We start from the raw sequence: 23,692 nt of genomic DNA, 5'->3' as shown, positions 1-23,692 counted from the left end.
AATAAAAATCTATGTTACATAATAATACGCATGTTTTGACCTCGGGGATACGGTCATTTAAACACAGCGTTTGTGTATAAAATTCAAATTCAGGCCAAAACTAGAAATGTGTCCATAGGACACGGATGCCCCCACTTTGATTTTTTGTCACAGAAAATAAGCCATAATGATTATTCAGGATAATCTGAGGGCCCTAACTCCTAAATGATTAAGGCGATTTCCATGGCTATCGAACTCGATCAAGATATTATGGTCACAAACATGAGTTAAAAGTTTGGTGAGGATTGGACAAACAGTTTTCAAGAATTAGATCGGAAACAATCTTCGGGACGTATTTTTCAAGTCTTTTTTTGCAAATAAAGGGCCGTAACTCCTAAATGACAAAAGCGATTTCCATGGCTATCGAACTTGATCAAGATATTATGGTCACAAACATGTGTTTAAAGTTTGGTGAGGATTGGACAAACGGTTTTCAAGAATTAGATCGGAAACAATCTTCGGGAATTTTTGGCAAAAAAGGGCCGTAACTCCTAAATGACTAAAGCGATTTCCATGACTATCGAACTTGATCAAGATATTATGGTCACAAACATGTGTTTAAAGTTTGGTGAGGATTGGACAAACGGTTTTCAAGAATTAGATCGGAAACAATCTTCGGGAATTTTTGGCAAAAAAGGGCCGTAACTCCTAAATGACTAAAGCGATTTCCATGACTATCAAACTTGATCAAGATATTATGGTCACAAACATGTGTTTAAAGTTTGGTGAGGATTGGACAAACGGTTTTCAAGAATTAGATCGGAAACAATCTTCGGGACGTACGTACGTACGTACGTACGTACGTACGTACGGACAAGGGCAACCCTATATGCCGCCACTTTGTGGGGGCATAAAAATACTGTGTTGAAGGCAACCCAACCCTAACCACAATTAATACAAATGTTTTAATAAATATACCAAAAAGGATGATTAAATGTCGAAAACAACGGTAATTATGAAGGTAACAGAGGTGAATTTGAAATAATGGTGGAGAAAACATGGTATTTCTACCTTATTAGACGATATCACAGTAAATCTTTTAGCACTCACCAATCATTTAATATTTTTAGGTTTTCAGCTATTAAATTACGCTGTAACAATTGTGTTAATAACTATGATTATTTTTTTCCATGAATGCATTATTTAGTAAGAAGTTAAAAGTCTATTATTAAAAATATATGTTTGTTTATAATACTTAAGCATGTATTGATTTTATATAAGAGTGTCCCTTTAATCAAAATAAAATTTGAAGCAATTCCATGTATAATTACTCATTTCACCAAAACTACCGGTATCCTAAATCTTTTTGTAAATCAGTTGAGGAAAATTTCAAGTAAAAAAAGTATGTTATCATAAGGATAAGTTTCAATTTAGGTATTTGTGGAATACTGCCCACAGGGGTTTTTCTGGATTTTTAAACTCTATATTTAGAATACAACCTACATTTTCAGCCACAGAAATAGTTTAAGCCCGGAATTATAGTTATTCGGGTTTTCCCAGCCTAATCCTCCGGTACAAATAAAATTAAACCGTTGTTATATACACACTTTACTTCGGAGACAATAGAGTCATTGGACTGTTACATGAATTTTAATAGCTCGATATTCACCTTTTATTTGTACCGGCATGGGAAAACCCAGTTAAGTTAATTCCGGGCTATATATATTGCAAAAAGGCAATCATTAAGTACCAGGCTTTTAAATCATTAAGATTTTAGCAGAACTGTAGTTTAAAGGTCTGCCTACTGCCTGCGTCAGATTTTGTGTCGACAATGTGTTAACGAATGAGGTAGTATTCTTAGACAGTTAGATGACCTGAAGTAACATTTAAATGATTAAGAAGGGCTCTTTTGCTACGCTCATTCCACCCATTCTTAATCATTAAAATGTTACTTCATGTCAACTTTTGTCACCCCTGTGAGTTACGATCTATTTGATATTTATAATAAATAAAGTATTACCTTTATATCACTTAAGAAATCTTGTCATTCATTGACACTTTAAAGTTGCTCTCTTACAAATTGACAGTTTTGTCCTTTTTTATATTTTTTTTGACTCAGAAAAAGCTCATTTTGGCATCTGAGTGCCTTATCAATTCAGTCATATAAGATTATCTGGGGTGGGAGAAAACTCACAATAGAACAGATCTCAATTGTTTGATAAACTACCGAAAATTTCATTTTTCTTAAAGTGTTAAAAATCATCAATTTCCAAACATAAATATGAAAACTGTGATTTCCTCTCATGTCAGCAGTCTTTATAATATCACTGGTTTGGAGACATTAATGCAAAAAATAGCTCATTCAGTGACTAAAAATAAAAGAGTTGTCAAAACAATCAGTCTGTATGAGTGCAGCTTTAAATCAAGCTAGAAAAAATACTTGTCTATGCCATTTCTCACTGTAGTTTATAGTCACATACTGAAACAAATTAAAGATGTATGGCATATAAAAATCTTGACACATAAAAATACAACTTAAACCGCAGGTATGCAAGCATGTGTAACAATATATATTTGGAAGGGCTATTGTTTGTAACAATTTATACCTGATTTTTTTTTGCATTTCAAGGTTATCATTAATACTTCAAAATGACTCTGGGTCAATTCATAAAGAATGGTTTAAACTTTCAACCACAAAAGTTAATAATTAGGACAATCTGTGTGGCTCATTTCTATAAATATTTGATTGTTAATTGTCATGGTTCGTTGGATATATACATACACTATTTCACTATCGTGACTTTAAACGATGTGAAACAAACCATGAAAATTAACTTACATTTTATAATGCGTAAACTCATTCACACGCCTTAAGATAAGCTTCAAAGGCTAACATTGGCTATTCAATTCAGATCATATTTCTTTTCTTTACTTATAGAAAAGAACATCACATAAAATGTTAAATTGAATGTAAATGCATTTAAATCTAAATAATTCAGATTAATGGCCCTTAAGAATTAAAAAGGCTGAGATTTTCTTGTGAGTGTAAAAGGTAAATTTATTGTAAGACATGTACCTTGAAAAAGCTAAATGTTTACTTTGAAAAACGCATTAACAAAAAAAGTTCACAGATCAAGTTTTGAATGCATCACATCATTGCATATATAGATTTTTGTAATGGTGACGAAATTAAATTCAAATTTATTGGTCCGTTACATTGCAAAGATCAGTTTAATGTTTACTTTACAATTGTAATTGTATTTAAGTAATTTAAAATGCACACTTTAATTTTCAAAATAAACAACAGCGCTGGGAAACAAGCGCCAAAGACATAACTCATTTATAATTACTTAAGTCAGAGTTATGGGCCTTTTTGTAGAGATGAGTTATATTTACATTCCCACTTGATTTTCGATCATTTTGCAAGAACCTGTGGACCTTTTGTAACCTCTATATAGGCAGAGTTCCATAAGAAATATCAAAAATGATATTACCACAAAAATATAGTAATGAAAAGGTGAAAATATAAATTTAAGAATTGATTCTCATCTTTTGTGCGTTCATGCAATATGAACGCTCGGCTACGATTTTGCAATTTTTCCGAGAAGTGCATTAATTGATTTGAAACATCGTGGCCAAGGGTTGATACTGCTTGAATGCATGAACAATAAGAATCAATCCTTAAAGATGCACTCTTACTCCCAAATAAAATTTACCAGAATTAATACAATTGTTTTAATATACCAGAAAGGATGAATAAATGTCAAAAACAATGGTTCTTATGAAGGATACCGAGTTAACCGAGTTTAATTTTGAAAGAAAGGTGCAGAAAACACGGTATTTCTACCTAATGACACGACAATCGATAACTGTAAATCTTTTAGCATTCACCAATCATTTAATATTTTTTTCGTTTTCAGCTATTAAATACACGGTCACAATCTTGTTTTCAGTTATTATTATTTAGTAAGTAGTTAAAGGTTTATCACTTAAAATTAATTTTTGTCATACATGTGCATGTATTAATTTTAAATAAGAGTGTCACTTAATTGTCTCTGGCAACATGTGTCACTAGTTTCATGTGAATCTTACCGAATCTGGCCGAAGTAAATGCGACAAGTAAATTCACCCAAAATAACAACGACAACAGCGACACCCAGTGAAGGCTATGACAACACCTCTTCTTCCTATCGTCACAAAACAGACAAACAAAAAAGAAATTCATATAATTAAATATTGATTTTATGTCTGCGACATTTTTTTGTAAGTCTAAAAGCTGCACTCACACAGATTTGCCGTATTGACAACTTGGAATAAGCCATTTTTTGTGTAAATATCAGCTTAACAATGATGTAAGACTGCTGACATTTTTAGATTACCGGTAGATCACAGATTTTCATATTTCCATTCAAAAATTAATGTTTTATGGCTAGAAGCATTACTAACGGTTTAAGAAAAATGCATAAAACATCAATTTTTGAACTTAATTATGAAAATCTGTGATCTGTTTTTTGTCAGCAGTTTTATATCACTGGTTTCTTTGCATTTTCACATAAATTGGCTTGTTCCAAGACAAAAAATAAACAGGTTGTCAAAAGTTCAATCTCTGAGAGTGCAGCTTTAACCTTATCACATAAAAATATATAATCAAACTTTCGTTGACAACATTTCAGTGGACACACCAGACCCCTACGTAAAGGGAACAATAAGAACATCACCACACGGGGAGCAGCGGACACCAACAATCGATAACGAGGTCAACCCTGTCTGGAACCATATGTTCAAGTTTTACCTCGACCCACAGATTGATAATGAATTAGGTATGGAGACATAGAAGCAGACCTTATCCAAAAGCTCATTTGTTTAAGGCGACTAAAAATTAATTGCTAGATTAGACAAAATTTGGTTGAAAATCATATTGGCTTAAATAATGAATGCTTACAATTATAAATGAAAACATAGGGACCCATTTATCAACATTTAGCATGATAATTTTAACAAAGATTGTAAGATGTAAAAAAAATCAGATCAACTTTTAGCATTTAAATGTAACAAACTCAGAAAACATTTTCAAATTAATTTGGCCAAAATGTTCAACGAAACCAATTTTCATTGCAAATTTTGGGGACATGTTTCACTAATCCATACATGTGAACTCTGCCAGTGGAAGATAAAATCTACCGCTTTTAAGACCCTTCTACCGCCCCCGCCCTACCGCTGGCACGTCTAAATCTATCGCTTTTGAGAAAAAAAATAATCATTTAACGTCCAGTCATACGTCATAAAATTGTCATAATGTAACTGACAGACTCTGGTCACACATCTAAATTTATGTTACAGTTTTCTATCCTCATAGATTTGTCTGTTTTCTATCCTCTTAGATTTGTCTGTTTTCTATCCTCATAGATTTGTCTGTTAAATAACAGAATAAATATTATAGAAAATAAATGTGCTTTTCAGTGCTAGAACTCATGGATGCCAACTACACCATAGATGAACACTTGTGCACAGTGAAAATCAAGTTAAAAGACATTGCCTTATCGGAAAAGAGAATCTACCGGCGCTTACAGTTCAATGATACTTCAGAGGTCGATATTGAAATGTGGGCTGAGCATGAGTAAGTCTGACCATCAGAAAAAACAACAATTAGAATACAACCTACATTTTAATCTTAAGCCAAGGAAATTGCAGATAGGCAATCATTAAGTAACATAACTCTAACCAAACCATTTGTTTTATTTTGGCCTAAACATATCTGTATATAACTCATACATTCTGTACTTCTGTTATAGTGACAGCCCAAGACTTCGATACAGTCTTACCCTGTGTGAAGAGGAGAAACAGTTTGTTGATGATCGTCGTAGATGTGTGTTCAAGGCCATGAAGGAGATCCTAGGAGATGCTGCCCCTGCCAATGAAAATGAGGTAATATATATATATATATATATATATATATATATATATATACACAATACAATCTTCATTTTATAAAAGCAGAAGCATTTATTTTACAAAATGTATACTTTGACTGTAAATGATGTGACCAACTCATGTTAAAATAAGTAGAAATGAAATGTTTGGTCTATGGCCAAGGTTGAAGTATTTGTATTTAGAATGACACTGACATCAGCGACACTAAGGATATCACATTATTTTTGAAAAAAGGACAAGCTTAAATACAATATGATAGAAAATGTACCGTATTGCTAACTAAAAGAATAATTGATTGGCATTCATACTTTCCTATTTTACTTATTGGAATAACTGGGAATTGAATTCCTTCAAACCTGCTAAGAAAAATAAGAATTTTTAACGATAACAAATAACGAGTCACGTGTTTTTAACACTGTTCCCACGGTTGTTCCCTCATATCCATCTCAGACTTAAAAAAAATTCCATCTCAGACTTAAAAAACGGCTGACAATACCGGATGGTTGGGAAACAAACACTGTTAACCAGCAATTTTGTCTAAAATTGTAATGCAGAATCTATGGCAGTTTTAAATACAAGGGGCGGCAACCGTAAATAAATGTTGCACATAACACCTTTACCCTTTCGAGCAGCAGACAACAATTCCATTTGAAAATTGCTCTTCAGAGTACTTCGGAAAAATTAAATCCGGGTCAACTCGGCCCAATTACCTTTTCAGCCTGGTCCAAATAAGCATAGTTACCATTTCGGCCTTTTATATTATTATCATTCTCATATGTACTGTACAACACAGAAATATGTGTTTACTCTATTTATCAGAGCGGTGATTGACTCCGACTGATCCTTTAAAGTACACAGCTTGTAATGCCATGTCCAATAATGTGATGCCCGGTTATTACAGTAACCATAATATAATTGATGAATTTCACAGGAGTTCGTATTTTAATATTTGGCTGTAATAAATTTCATTATTAGTTGTGTGGCGCGGAGATGCAATTAATTATTTGGAAGGACCTCCTTCTGAGAAGATTTTGTATCAAATGACCCAATATCTTCACTTTGAACTAATTAACATTCATTCTTTTAGGTGCCTACCATAGGAGTTTTAGGATCAGGAGGGGGATTTCGTGCAATGACAGCGTTTTCAGGGGTGATGAGCGCTCTGGTTGACACCAAAATATCTGACATGGTCATGTACAATGTTGGACTGTCGGGATCTGCCTGGTATGTATAAGTATTTTTAGTACAAATTGGCAATAATGATGACAAATCAGACTATTCTCTGTTTAAATTGTTTTCTGTCCGTATGGTTTTTTTTTTCCTTTTGGGATACTACATTTTGGTTCTTTCTTGCACTGAGAAGACAGGTAAATGTTCCCGGTTCCCAGGTGTTCTGTGTGAAAACGTTATTCAGGTAGAAACTTAATAATAATAGTGTCTACTGTCCCTTCCCCATATTTTATGGCAGTGAAAGCGAAAAGAAACGTTCTTTTTTTTTAAAGTGACACTCTTATTCAAAATCAATACATACACAAGTATAACAAAAACCAATTTTGACTGATAAACCTTTAACTACTTACTAAATAATGCATGTATGGAAAATATTAATAACTTATAACAAGATTGTAACCGTGTATTTAATAGAAGAAAGCGCAAAAATATTAAATGATATTTACTCTGATATAGTCTCATAAGGTAGAAATACCGTGTTTTATGCTCATTTCTTTCAAATTAAACTCGGTATCCTTCATAAGAACCATTGTTTTCGACATTTATTCATCCTTTTTGGAATATTAAAACAATAAACTAATTGTGGTAAATCTTATTCGGGAGTAAGAGTGCATATTTAATACCTAGGGAGATTTGTTGCTTAACATCAAATGCACTCATAGTATCATACCAATATCACATATGAATTAAATATAATGTATAGTTAACATAATTTTGTTCGTAACGCAATTATGATTTATAACTATTTATAGATATCATATGAAACATTCTGTTTAACTTATTCATTTATCTATCTTCATTTTATATACCGCTATAACGGCGATCGAATTCAAAGCAAATTAAACTTTATTTGGTTTGCATACAAATGAAAAAGGAATGCATGCATGATTTCGCATTAGAAGAAAAATAACAAAATACACATCTTTCTTTTATTCTTCAGGTATTTATCTACACTTTACTCTCACCCAGACTGGCCAGAAAAATCCCCAAAAGAGTTGCGTAAAGAGCTACGGGACAGCATAAACTCCAACTGGGTGTGGAAACTTTTTGATCCGTCTAGTATGTACCGCTACCTCAAAGTTGTGGCGATAAAACGCCAGCGAGGCCAACCCGTCAGCTTTACTGATTTGTTCGGTCACCTTGTTGGGGAAACGCTGCTGAAAAATGTAAGTAAATGTCTTCCACAATAATAAGATAGACGTTTGTAAGATACTTTTATGGAATACTGTAAGTGTGAGCATTTTTAACAATTGTCATGTAAAAGTGGAGCTGCATACTTACTTCTATATATATGTAATATGCTTATTTCACTAGATGACGACAGAGTTGAAATAAAATGAATCTGTTCAATAAAAAGGTCCTGTAATCAAAAACTAAAACATAAACGCTGTTTAGATCCATAAAGCGATGGCCAAAACGACCTTGAACTAAAGACACAAAGGTAACAAAACACACCAGAAACACACATACACAAACACCACAAACAGACCAGACCATACACGCATCAAAATAGGTTTACTGATAAATGATGGGATTAACGCCTTAACGCCGTCAGTAAAACACGAGCTCACTGGAACACTGGGGGCTTAAACTAGTTTATACGGCCATTATCTTACACTTGTTCCAACATTTGTCAATATTCACAAAATTTAAAACATTTTAACCTTTTGAGGCTTTAAGATATACCGAAGAATTAGTATTTCATTTTTTTACTCTACTGATAAAAATCGTTGTGCTTTATTAAACCTTTTTCTAATGCAGTATGTGATTAGCAAGTGCTGGATGTTTAATCAATTGTTTAACACTTGAAATTGTAAGACATTTAACATGTTCTTTAACATGTTCTTTAACCAATCTTTAACTCTTTTTTGTTTCTTTCGCCTTGATACCAAACCATCCTACGAACATACATGTTTTAAGAAAACCATTGAATCAAACGTTAACACTTCTATTTTCCAGCGCTTTGATACCAAACAGTCTAACCAAAAGACAAATATTAAGAATACTCTGGAGTCAAACTTTTAATACCTTTATTTCTCCAGCGCCTTGATGCAAAACTGTCCGACCAACAGACAAAGATTAAAGGTGGACGTATCCCAATGCCAATGTACTCCTGCCTGCATGTCAAGAAACATGTTTCTGCGATGGTTTTCCATGGTAGGTAGATTGTTACTGACACGGGTGTGATTTAACCATAGACACATTGACTTCCTCGATTCTAATGGCTCCAGTGACTGTTAACTGGTTGTTTTGGATTGTTGCTTTTTTTGTTGTAAGTTTTGATACTCGAATTTGTCAGGAGATCCCTCATGGTGTTTCTGCTTTTGGTTTTCACGGCTTGTAGATTGTAACTGATGAACATAATTTATACACTATTTGTTCAAATCAAATGACTCAGAGTTCTTGACCTTTTTGCTGTGTAGTAAAGTTCACTGTCAAATATTTGAGAATACTGAGTGTACACGTACCCTAACAAGTTTTTATCTAAACCTTTCCTTTGTGTCATCATGAATACAAAACATACACATTGTACATACACATGCACAAAAAAATCTCGTCTTATAGAATGGATGGAGTTCAGCCCATACGAGATTGGAATGCCGAAGTATGGAACGTTTATGAGACCTGAGCTCTTTGGAAGCAAGTTTTTCATTGGCCATCTCGTCAAGGAATTCGACGAGCCACCACTTCATTTCCTGCAAGGTTGGACCTATATAATATTTTAATTGAAAATATTACTAATGTATTTCAAAATAAATTGTACATCTCATTTATGCTTTAACAATGGCAATAAATGGGCAGGTTGCTCAGAACTTTGTTAAAATTAACAAGTTTTTTAATGTCATCGTTATTTGATGTTTCTGAACTATATTTGATATGTATTGGACACATTGTCAAGTCATTTTCGGAAATAAGTATAAAAAAATAAATATACATAATTTTGATTCTTAAGAAAATAAAACAGCTAAGGTATTCATGAACAATTATAAGTATCGAAAGAAGTTACAAAAGTAGTTTCAACACCTACACAATATGAATTGAAATTTATCCTTGCAAGTGTCTCATTAAGGCTCATTCAATGCGCATCAAAGTTACCTTTCTGACTTCGCACCCTGCCCTTTTCAAATCCTGGTTTGAGCACTGCGAAAAACACACAGCACACAAAACAGTAAATACAAAAATACCACCCATGCATCGAAATATTTATTAACAGTAAAGCGATGTCTCTTTGGGACACTTAGACTGTATCTTACCATCACATCATGACTTATATCTGTTTCGTCATCCAGGTATCTGGGGTAGTGCGTTCTGCATCCAGTTGAATCGACTCTTCAAGGATGACAAGAAAGTTGGAGAACTTGAAGCGCTCGAACAGGAAAGAGATGAACTAGGTAATTAAAATAGCTATTGACGAATAAAGTAGCTAAACATTGTCATACATTGTTATTGTCTTGATTAGGTCCATTGTTGGGAGCCGATTTGTGACGATCTCGGGTGGTGGGGGAGAGGGTGCTGTGTTGTCAAGTTCTGGAACCATTACCAAAAATTAATAAATAATTGAATTTTCACACCATTATAAAGCAACGCGCTTTAGATAACTTCCTGTTAGCAGTGTTTCATGCTTGTGTGGAAGTTTTAGTTATATATATATATATATATATATATATATATATATATATATAAACGTTTTCGAACATTACATGTTGTCTAGATATTACTTACGAATCACAGGTATTAATACAACAGGCCCCAATATTAAAAATATACTCAAGTCGTTTCTAAATCGTTTTCTCAACTCGTTTTTTCACATAACACCGTGGCATAATTTAAAATTTCTTTTGTTTTTCTCTTTTTCCCTCTTCTACTTTGTGATGAAAAAAAAACAGCTTCTAAAGCATAAAATGAACTTGAGTTATAACTTAAAAATAAAAATAAATTAGACTCATGTACAATGTCTGATCATGAAATATTTTATATAAAATATTGGCAATTTTTATCAACAAAAAAATATGCGAGTAAAACATACAATGTTGAATCATGCCATGCAATTACGTAGTAAAATGAGTTGAGATTAAGATTAAGATATGCCTATCGTATTTTCGAATATAACATCCACTTAAAAATCGCCGGTACGTTGAGATTACCTGGCACCACCATTTGTTTACGTGGTCGGTAACGTTATTTTTTTTCTCAATTATTTTTCACATAGATATATATATATCAGTACAGTTTTAAATTCTCAACATATACAACATATCTATGTATTTTGATAGGATATACATATATTCAGAAACAATAATGCTCTCACACATGCAAACGTACAAACACTCGCTCCCACACGCACACACACGCACGCACACATACACATTGCATACACACCCGATCGTATGATGTTTATACTATTGGTGTCCCCTGTATTTGATTCCATTAATGTTTTTTTTTTGTTGTTTTTTAAGTCTAAGATTTCTTTGTATGGCTAATTGTGTCTTTTATTATTGAATTATATTGTATGTTTAAGTACTTCCCATTTTTTGTTGTGGGTTTCAAGTTTGTCATTGTTCAACGCAATTTGTTCTTCTATTTTAATCCTTAATCTCAAACACGTCAAGTATGCATCAAAGGATAGTGTTCTATTATTATACTTGGTTGAATGTATATAAAATTTCATAAGAATAATAAGCAAGTTGCATATGTTGTTGTATTGTTAACGGTAACGTTATTTTACAGAACGGGAGTTGACGGAGGAAATGTCGTCACAAGATGATGAATCAAGCGACACGAGTGATAGCGAAAGTGACGGCGATAAAGAAAACAGTACCAAAAAACCAAAGTCATTTGAACGTAAAGGTTCAAATGCTTCGACCACCAGCAACGGTTCTAAAAAGCGTGGCTTCTTTACTTCTATGTTTGGAAGCATTCTGGAAAAATATCCGTTGCTGAAGACGATTGATGGCCGAGCTGCAACAGTGCACAACTTTATGAGGGGGTTATCCCTATACAAGGCCTACCCATTTTCACCCTTTACCTCCCTTGACGGGAAAAGGAAAGACGATGACAAATTGAACGGTATGCAATTTTGCTGGACATTGTAATTTATTTCACAGGCCGTTTTGTCATATAATATCATGCAAATTCTAAGATGAATGTACTATCTTTTTTTTTTATCTCAGTATCTCTTTACGTATGATATTTGCCTGTTTTAAGGTTTATCATAATTAGGGAAACTCGTATTGTAAATGTTTATACAAATCTATGATATGTCTGTATTTTATCTACCTACTTGTTCAAATATATTGCTTTGTTTTTAGCTTCAAGTTACTTCAGCGCACGGCTTAAAGCAATGTCACCAAAGAAAAAGACACCAGGAACAATTGAAGAAACATTTGAAGGTTTGTAACTTAAAGTTATGAATCAAGCACGTTTTTAACTGTTTGCTAGGAAATAGGTTCGCATGAGTTTTAACCAAAGTTGGCTTACTCGTAAGAAATCTGCTCCTGCAAATGTCATTGAAGGAATCGTGCTGCATGAATATGTAGTAAAATATTTAGTCAAATATTATAATTAGTCATGAATTAAACGCATTTGTAGAGGCCTTAAAACCAATCCCAGAATGCAGTGGTACACATGAAGAAGAAAATTTCCCACACGAGCTTGCAAGAGCACTGGTCAATCACCAAAGACATGACCGCCAATCAGCATGTTCAACGTCCTCCAGTCCAGGTAGATTTGGAACAACCCCGGATGACTGCTGTTTCCCCTATAATCGTTCAATGTCTTCTTTGCTATAAACCATTTAAATGGTTCTTAATGTAATATCCTTATTCCCATATTTAACCTTTCCATGTCTACTTTGATGTAAATCAAACGGTATCTGTTTGGTGAATTACCACGATGTCTGTTGACATATTTAATATGTTCACGTCTTCTGTGATATTAAGCAAAGGCCATATTTGTGATGGATTTCCTTGATGTCTCTTAATTCCCTGATTTAACACTTCCATGCCTTCCTTGATGGAAATCAAACGGTATCTATGTGGTGGATTTCCACGATGTCTGTTGATTCCAACATAAAACACGTCCGTGCTTTCCTAGATGTTAATCACAGGCTATCTTTGTGATGGATTTCCTTGGTGTCAATTTAACGTCTTCTTTGATGGGAGTTAAATGGTACCCCTGTGATTGACTTCAACGATATCTGTTGATTCCCAATTTAACATTTCCATGTTAACTTTACTGTCAACCTGAGAGTATCCCTATTATTGTTCTCCATGATGTCTATTGATCTCCGTTCTTTTGAACATTTCCATGTGTTCGTGTCTGCAAAAGTGTTTAGCCGACACTGTTGGGCCCCCACGAGATCTATTATTCTGATATGTAACCTTTCATTGCCAAGAATAGATCTACAGACGACAGTGTTGGACCCCCATGATATCTGTTATTCCCATACGTAGCCTTTCAGTTCTTCAAGAACAGTTCTACCGACAGTGTTAGACCCCTCACAGACCAACACACCCACACACCCGGATATCTGTTATTCCCATATTAATCATTTCATTGCTTCAGGAACAGTGCAACCTACAGTGTTCTACCCCCACGATATATGTTATTCCCATACTTACATTCCATTGCTGCAAACACAGTTCTCCAGACAGTGTTGGACCCCGAAGTCATAACTTTTTAATACTTCAAGAACAGTTTTACTGACAGTGCTGGAATTCCACGATACATTTTCTTTTCATGTTTATCCTGTCATTGCCTCAAGTCTGGCAGGCGTTACTTAATTCCTTCACGTACACTATGTATACCTTTTTTCACTACAACACCTTAATCATACAACACTAACAACTCTGTAACCCAAAATGTAGCATATAATTATATATAATAATCAATATTATGTCAAGTTGTTGTAAATGTAATCAAAATTATATTTTTGCACGTAGGACACGGCTAGTTTGAACTGTCAAATTACATTTTCAATCGAATTAGTTCCCTTCAGATATGTTTAACTACTATAGTTATATCATCTTTGATTCGGAACTCCTCGGCCATTTTCCATCGAAATCATCTTTGGGTGTATATGGACGGTTTACAAGTAGATCGCGTTGTATTTTAATAAAGCAGATTAACTTAATGACTTTACTCTTGGGAATCTTTATAAATAATGCAATGATACACTTCCTTTGCAATTAATTTAATCTTAGATATATTAAATCTACGTTTAAACACTAACAATCATTAATATTATTATTTAAATCCTTACGAACTACTTCGGCAACTGATGTTCTAGCATACATCCGTGTATGTTTTCGACCGAAAATGGTCGATGAGTTCCCAATGATTATTTTTCTGACAATTTAGTGCCCTACTCTGTTAAAGATACTCGCCCAAGTTTAAGTCAGGCATCTAAAATATCATTTTCGTGTAAAAAGCTTCAGTAAATCATTTTCAATAATGTTCTAGAATTCTTACATTATAATATATATTTGAAAGTGACCCACCAAAACACCTTCAGGGTTGTCGGTAAAGAAAGTGCTCACATCTTTATAATAGTGGAAACACCTATGTATGTGGAAAGCCAATATAGTAACAAAAACAAGCTGATTTTTCTTTCTAAATAATTCAAAGATTATGTTTGGCGTGAGAAAGAATTATGCCAGAAATGAGCTACTTCCAAATTCATTTGCAATACACACACATGTATCTTTAATGCATTACTTGAAGACAGTTATGTCGAAGAACAGAGTGTTATAAAGCCATTTATCAATCTCAGGTCAAGACCAGTTTGACGGGATATTTGAGATGTATCCTACCTCTATCAAGAAACTGTATGTCGTCGATGGAGGCCTTTCATTCAACTCCCCTTACCCGCTCCTATTACGGCCCCAAAGAGGGGTTGACATCATCCTGTCGTTTGATTTCAGCGCTCGCAAATCGGATACTACTCCACCGTTCAAGGTAAAAGACTGCGCGTCTTCTAGAGTTCTTTTTTATTTTCATCTTTCTCTCTAACGACATTTACATTGAAAGTGACACTCTTATTTATAAACAATACAAACACATGTATAACACTCATCAATTTTGACTGATAAATCTTTAATTACTTACTAAATAATGCATTTTTGGAAAATATTATATACTGATAATAAGATTGTAACCGTGTATTTAATAGCTGAAAGCGCAAAAATATTAAATGATTGGTGAATACTAAAAGATTTATAGTGGTCTACTATAGTCTCATAAGGTAGAAATACCGGGTTTTATGCTCATTTTTTTTTCAAACTAAACTTGGTTTCCTTCTTAAGAACCATTCTTTTCGACATTTATTAATCCTTTTTGGAATATTGAAACAATGTTTTTAATTGTGGTAAACCTTATTTGGGACTAATATTGCATCTTAAATGACTAACATTACATTTACATATTATAACATCTCATTCCTGTTTTATGATGATATTAACTGACTGAAAAATTCCATATGATTTTTGTTACAGGAACTGTTGCTTGCCGCGGAATGGGCGTCACTCAATAATGTGCCATTTCCCAAGATTGACCCCTCAGTGGTGGACAGGGAAGGGTTAAAGGAATGTTATGTGTTCGAAAACAAACACGACCCTCGATGTCCGATAGTTATGCACTTTGTCCTCGTCAACATTACATTTAGAGATTACATCAAGCCAGGTTGGTTTGTATTTCTATTTTTTCAGATACCAATGAAATCGTGTTCTATTATTTGTTTACAAAATTGCCATCCGTAAAAACGCATGCGTCTGTAAAAAATACTGCGTATATTGGTGTTTTCGTACTCGACCAATGAATTGATGATCGAAAGTTAACGTACCAACACTTATTCCCTTTCAGGAGTTAGACGACGCACGGCAGAAGAGCGGGAATATGCAGACTTTGACATATTTGATGACCCTAACAAACCATACTCTACGTTCAACTTCAAATACTCCAACAAGGCATTTGACAGATTATCCGATCTGACGGAGTTCAACACATGTCTCTGCAAGGACCTTATCTTAGAGAAAATCAAAGAGTGTGTAAAACGTGTTCATCAGTACCATACGGTCAAACAAAGGCCGATCATGCTGAAAGACATTAAGAAACTTCGACTACAAAGATCAAAGGAAAAACAGCTGGAACTTTTTGTGAAATCATTCCACCAAGACGATGGTGATTTCACCCTAACATAATATTGCGATTTCATATTCAGTCTCATATTATGCATTCATTTCATATAAAGGTGTCTGTGTGTGTGTGTGCGTGCGTGCGTGCGTGCTTGCGTGCGTGGGTGTGTGTTCATCAACGCATATGCCAGAATAGGTCCAAGAATAGTCATCCTTTCTTGTCCGAGTCCGAGTATGGGCATCCTCTTATGTCAATAGTAGGTCATAGTATGGTCATCTTATCATGTCAGAGTAGGTGCGAGAATGCTTATTCCAGCTACTTTAATGTTGTAACATGGCCAAGCAGTAACTCACAATATGTAACACACTATGTTAAACTTGACGTATTATTATTGTTATTCAATTATGTTGCTATACACAATTCGTTCCCTATAAAGGTTCATGTGTAAATATCCAATTTATTTATTCATTTATTCATCTGTTTGTTACCTTGTTTGTTTGTTTCCATTTTTATTTGTTTATTCTTTATATTTATATTTATATTTATGTGTAAATCTTTTATTTATTTATTTATTTATTTATTTATTTATTTATTTATTTATTTATTTATTTATTTATTTATTTATTTATTTAATTATTTATTTATTCATTCATTCATTCATTCATTCATTCATTCATTCATTCATTCATTCATTTATTTACTTATAAATCTATTTACTTATTTCTTTCTTTATTTTATTTTCTTCTTCATTTTGTGTTATGTTTACCGTTTTTTCTTCACATAATTGAAAATATTTGTACATACATTTTTGCCACCTAAATAAAGTCTACCAGTCAGGTTGTAATACTTATATTTGTCATAGGAATGCTAACGTTTCTTGCAATGCAAACATTCAGCATGGGTTCGTGATAATCGACATGAAAAGGAACGTTCATTGAACTCTAAGACGAATACAACAAACAAGCTGATTGCAGCAAACCCTCGGCCAATATTCACAAAGCTCCTGAGTCTGAATTTGAGACTCAGAAAAGCAAAAAACATTAAAATTTGTCGCATAAATGCTTTAACTTGATGTACTTATTACAAGTTCTATGTTTTACAATCAAACAGACATCTTTTGTAAAACAAAATTGAAATATCATAGATATAATGATTATATCATAGATACAAATACGATTTAATTTTTTTGAGCCTGAATCTCAAACACAGACTTCAGTGACTACAGATCCTGGATCTGAGCTACATGATTATAAAATGTTAAAAACGCCCACACATGTGTTATTATGATAATGCAATACCTCAATATGAAATATATTTACAACTGAACACAAACTTGTAATGCCAAGAGAAAATAAAGAAAATGGAAGCAAAAATGTTACAGCGTTCGTCTTCTTTCTTTTCACAAAGATATGACAGCGAAAACCTTTACTTAAAAGGGCAAAAGGATGCCAATGCATCCGCCTACTGACCCAATCGGAACTCCTCGGCCATTTTCCATCGAAATCATTCTTTGATGTATGCCGGTTCATCAGAAGAAGTGGTTCATTAAATGTTAAATAAAAGTATTTATTAATTGAAGTGTTTTAACGTGTATTTGGAATTACTCAGTTTAAATTGATTGCCAGCGAAGTGTTTCCAAGAGTTATGACAATAAGTTGAACTGCTCAATTGTAATTACTCCACGATCTACTTGCATCGTAGTTAAATGTTAAGATTTCTGACAATGTAATCCAACATTATACATCCATGGTTTTTTTCGATCGAAAATGGCCGAAGTGCTCCGAAAGCCCATTTAGATGAGCAGTTTCATTACTGATTTAAAGTTCCGAGCTCTTTCTGCATGTACCGACTCAGTTATCACATTTTAATGTTTCCGCTCATTTGTGAATATAAGGCATAATTTGTGTTCTTTTCTCCGCATATTGGCACATTGGCAACAAGACCCATTTAATTTAGTATACAAGTATATCCCTGTAATAAAAATCAACCGGTTAGTACATATTTATATTTTAGATCAAGGACCCACCGTTAAATGACAATAATTACTGACTGTAATTTTATCAGTGTGAGAAATCACGTGTCTTCTCACATGGGTCACCACAGGTCACACCCGATTTAAACAAGCATGTAAATGACGTTTATTTATAAATAACTTTTTTGACAGAAAAGATATGAAAATATTTCTCAGTCTATAAAAGACTATGCTATTTTCTGCTTCTAAACGTATAGTATACTTGTAGATAACCATTAATTAATAATTATTTCCCACTGGTATGTTAGACAAACGGTGAGTAAATGTGCGACATGTTGGAATACTTGTAGATAACCATTAATTAATAATTATTTCCCACTGGTATGTTAGACAAACGGTGAGTAAATGTGCGACATGTTGGAATACTTGTAGATAACCATTAATTAATAATCATTTCCCACTGGTATGTTAGACAAACGGTGAGTAAATGTGCGACATGTTGGAATACTTGTAGATAACCATTAATTAATAATTATTTCCCACTGGTATGTTAAACAAACGGTGAGTAAATGTGCGACATGTTGGAATACTTGTAGATAACCATTAATTAATAATTATTTCCCACTGGTATGTTAGACAAACGGTGAGTAAATGTGCGACATGTTGGAATACTTGTAGATAACCATTAATTAATAATTATTTCCCACTGGTATGTTAGACAAACGGTGAGTAAATGTGCGACATGTTGGAATACTTGTAGATAACCATTAATTAATAATTATTTCCCACTGGTATGTTAGACAAACGGTGAGTAAATGTGCGACATGTTGGAATACTTGTAGATAACCATTAATTAATAATTATTTCCCACTGGTATGTTAGACAAACGGTGAGTAAATGTGCGACATGTTGGAATACTGAACGATTAAAAATGCACTCCTACTCTCAAATAAGATTTACCACAATTAATACAATTGTTTTGATATATCAGAAAAAATGAATAAGTGTCGAAAACAATGGTTCTGATGAAGGATTCAAAGGTTAATTTTGAAAGAATGGTGCAGACAACACGGTATTTCTACCTTATGACACGATAATCGATAAGTGTAAATCCTTAACATTCACCAATCATTTTAAAACAATTGTGTTTTAAGCTATTAAATACACGGTAGCAATCTTGTTATCAGTAATTAGTATTTTCCGTTAATGCATTATTTAGTAAGTACTTAAAGGTTTATGACTCAAAATTTATTTTTGTTATACATGTGTATGCATTACTTTTGAATAAGAGTGTCACTTTAATCAAATGTATCCAACGATTTGAAATGGAGCTTAGGTTATGGGACTGTTCTGGTCGGAATTGAAAAAAATTGTACAGGAACATTGTAAGATTTTCTTCCAGGTAATTCATTCTCATTTCCAATCTTTTTGGAAGATTAAGACATTGAAATGTTAAGCTATTGTAGTTGTATGTATTGTATGTATATTACTAGACCTCGCGGTCAAGGATAACCCGTGAAATTGCAAGCACTTATTTTCAACGGGGTCCTTTGTTTTTGCTGAAGGGACAGCACGCGGAAGAGACAGTGGTGGGATACAAGGAAATCCGGGTGCGATACCCTAGCTCTTTTTCGAAGAGACCCCATGGTTCTTTTACATGCTCGGTGTAAAGCATATACACATAGAACGACTTTCCTGAGTTGAACCAGTACTGAGTACACCAAAGTTCGCCAAATGTGTTCCTCTAGTGTGTCGATGTAGTCAACACAGTAAGTTTATATCACCAATGACGTCGCAATCATTAGGTCATATCTTTATATAGCACGCCTCCAACATAAATGACGCAACGCCATTGGTCCAGTACTGGTCACGTGGTGACCCTTTATTTTTCCATATTGTGTCACCAAATTCATATCGTACCAAAATGGCGTCTATTTTCCGATTCCGATGAATAAATGAAACATGTAAACATGTTGTCGACGTGATATATACGTTACGGGGTTAGTAGGTGACCCGATATGGGATATACGGGGCGCTGGAAACCATATGGCTTCCCTTGCCCCGTATATCCCATATCGGGTCACCTACTAACCCCATAACTTATAATATTTCTGATATTAACTAGTGAAGGTACTGACGTGACATCATAAATGAATAGCGTTGAAAATGTCCGCTCAATATAGCGACGTGTTATGTTTTTTGCATTGTTGTGTTGGTGCACTGCCATGCTGCAGTAAAGCCCGGTGAAGTTGGGGTCTTTCGCATGGTTGCCATTATTCCGATGGTTTTTGTGATATATACATGCAAACCAATAACAAAACATTGAAATGTAAACATATGACAATAATTGATGTTATTCTAAATAATAATATTAATAATACTAGAGTTATTTCCTTTAATTGTAGGCTAAATTCTATGAAACTTAACTTAACATACGGAAATAAGCGCTTGATGGTACGCAATGTTTTACCGAAACATAGCCACTCTTCAAAACATTAAAGATTCACTCTCTCTCCCAAATAATATTTACCATAATTTATATTATTATAATATTGTTTTATTTTTCAAAAAAAGGATGAATACATGTCGAAAACAATGGTTCTTATGAAGGAAACCGAGTTTAATTTGAAAGAAATGGTCATAAAACCTGGTATTTCTACCTTATGAGACTATAAAGTGGACCACTTTAAACCTTTAAGCATTCACCAATAGTTTTGCACTTTTTGCAATTAAAAACACGGTTACAATTTTGTTATCAGTAACTTATATTTTCCATAAATGCCTTATTTAGTAAGTAGTTAAAGGTTTATCAGTCAAAATTGATCTTTGTAATACATGTGTTTGTATTGATTTTGAATAAGAGTGTCACTTTAACTTTCAGAATGACGCTATTGATTGTCAAAACAATAAAACTAATTGTTGTATGGCATTCTTGTACTTTGGCGTTACTTTTGTCGTCACTTTTGACAAACCAGTCCATAACTGGCGTATTTTCGATCACATCTATTTTCCATTCTATGGTTGCACAGTGTGTACATCCTCGGCACCCCAGCGTATCATAACCTATATGATACCCTGGGCAAATCAGCTGTAAAAATCTCGTTCTCATGAATAATTTATAAGGTAATATCCAGCCGCTTGATTGGTCGCATGAGACATACCTCATGCAGTGCGAAAATTGCCGAGAAGTTACGGATGTAATCTCGGTTCGAAATAATCCAATGAGATCACGGCTTACAAATCGTTTAAGGCAGGATATTGTTAAATATGCCGATAGCTCTTCACAAAGGAGATTCTTTCCTTTTTGTTATCGGCTACTTCATTGGTCGGAAAATGCTTATGAATATAATTCAAGATTTACGAACTTTCCCTTGCCAATTTGCCCTGGGTATCATGAGATGTGTAAGACACTAGCGGACTCTAAAATCGTCCAAGTTTACTGTGTACCATATAGAAGAAAAAAAAGGTAAAAGGAGGAAAATACGCCTAAAATGCACCATATCAGACTATAGATTGTAAAAACTTATATGCTAACATTTTAAACCAAATAAATTATGGTTCTGAGGGAGGGGCGAAAGTCATTACGCCATTTAGTTATTCCTCCTCTAACGCCAATCCTGGATCCGCCACTGTTAGATATACACTTGACTACATTTATAAGAACCCATTAAAGGCATATTTAATACTTTTCGTTTAAACAGCCACTTGTTAAAAGTTCACCAAATAAATTTAATATGAACATGTATGTTATGCTTACACTGATATATAAATTACTGAATTCTAATTCATCTCGATCAATAATACCGAAAACAGGAAAATCATCGATAACATAATTACAGCGGAAATGGTTGCTAGCAAATCCAGGAGCCGCGCCCTACGTGTGCCTGATCTAAAGTTTGTTAAAAGTCATTTAATGTCAATATATCAATATGGTAGAACAATATGCATATTTCACACTAAAATTCACAAGTTTTGATTAAATCAGCCAAATTGTTATACACGTAAAACACCACATTAAAAAATTAACGTTGGAGCCTATTTTTCGGTATCTTCGGTGTGTTTCAGAGACGATCGTAAAAGCGATCGTTAGCTGATTTTGGTAGTACGACCTAAATTACCGATCGGCACCGTTTCAGAGACGCAACGTGCACCTGCTTTATCGTTAACTCTGATCGTAAACCTACGACCGGCTAGAGGCACACGTAAACTTAAGGTCCATGAATTTAAGTTAGAAGTGGCATGTTTTAGGTTGCGTTTCAGATAGATTTTACGATCTGCCATTATCGTTTCTGAAACGCCTTTATAATTATCATTAAGTTGGTCGTTATTATGATCGTAAGTTTATGGTAATGGCAGATCATGAGAATGCAAGTCCTCGTTTATGACGGAATTTATCACGTGGTATACACACACTGATAAAGACTATACCATTAAGAGCTATGCCGTAAAAGAGCATAAGCCCAAAAGAGTGTAAGCCGAAAAGAGCGTAAGCCAAATTATATAGGGACATACATGCACAAAATGCAGCGAACGTACTTTCGTCAAGATTTCAAGGCTTGAAAAATAGATTTACCTTATGCGTTTTATCATTTTTAAGGATTGTTGGGATAAGAGTGAGGTTTGTGCCCATAAACTGGTTTAAACCCCAAGTAAATTTACATTTTACTGACCGTTCAAAGGCGGTACCTAACAATTCTTGATTAACATACCTATTATATATATATATATATATATATATATATATATATATATATATATATATATATATATATATATATATATATATATATATATATATATATATATTATGTATGTTCTGTGCTGTTTGTGGAGTTTAGTGCTGTTCTTCTATGTTTCTTGTTTGTGATTTTATGTTCTATGTCTTTGGCGTTTACCCAGTGCCATTAAACCGGGTTTATGATTAAACATTTTGCTACTGAGCTTGTTTCTGTAGCTTTTTGCATAACTATTGTGAATGGACTTTTAATCAACTAAACAGATTCTGATTCTAATTGTTACCGATGTTGTCAGAGTCAACCATTTATTTTAGACAAAGATGTAAGTACATTACTAATGCAGTACATCTAGGTTCTATACAACGCCGACTGTGCATGTCATTCAAATCACAACACAAATAAGCAGTGTAATATATTACTTTATGACAATACGGTAATACGGTGTAAATAAGGTGAGACTGCGTCATCTTGAATTGTTCTTTAATATTAGCAGCCAGGAAATCTTAAATATGTACGAGCATATGTGGTAAAAAGTAACATCTGTCTAATCTGAGAAAGGACGTGAGTTCGGTACAACTAATTCCTCTTACGATATGCTTTTCGGTGGGTTGTAGAGATTCAGTAAAATAACAATGGTATGTCCCTGTTACAAACGGTGGAAATATCAATTTGATATTATACACTGTGTTTAATGTTTTGCCCGCTCTCAATT

At 33.8% G+C, this 23,692-nt stretch overlaps 1 protein-coding gene across 4 annotated transcripts in view; it reads left to right on the top strand.

Moving 5' to 3' along the window:
• Positions 1 to 17,638, top strand: part of LOC128224043 (cytosolic phospholipase A2-like) — a 43,869-nt gene extending 26,231 nt beyond the window's left edge. For 3 of the 4 annotated variants that reach the window (XM_052933667.1, XM_052933668.1, XM_052933666.1), the window contains 13 exons: positions 4,653 to 4,799; positions 5,440 to 5,596; positions 5,772 to 5,904; positions 6,998 to 7,134; positions 8,081 to 8,306; positions 9,183 to 9,297; positions 9,706 to 9,843; positions 10,431 to 10,532; positions 11,869 to 12,207; positions 12,450 to 12,530; positions 14,912 to 15,096; positions 15,633 to 15,819; positions 16,000 to 17,638. In XM_052933667.1, coding sequence (XP_052789627.1) covers positions 4,653 to 4,799; positions 5,440 to 5,596; positions 5,772 to 5,904; positions 6,998 to 7,134; positions 8,081 to 8,306; positions 9,183 to 9,297; positions 9,706 to 9,843; positions 10,431 to 10,532; positions 11,869 to 12,207; positions 12,450 to 12,530; positions 14,912 to 15,096; positions 15,633 to 15,819; positions 16,000 to 16,337 — 2,285 coding nt within the window. In that variant the 3' untranslated portion in view covers positions 16,338 to 17,638. The other variant, XM_052933669.1, reaches the window with a different exon arrangement.
• Positions 17,639 to 23,692: the final 6,054 nt, after the last annotated feature.

This window comes from Mya arenaria, chromosome 17 (assembly GCF_026914265.1).
Source record: "Mya arenaria isolate MELC-2E11 chromosome 17, ASM2691426v1".
Classification (NCBI taxonomy): domain Eukaryota; kingdom Metazoa; phylum Mollusca; class Bivalvia; order Myida; family Myidae; genus Mya; species Mya arenaria.
This window is presented reverse-complemented; position numbering and strand designations above follow the sequence as displayed.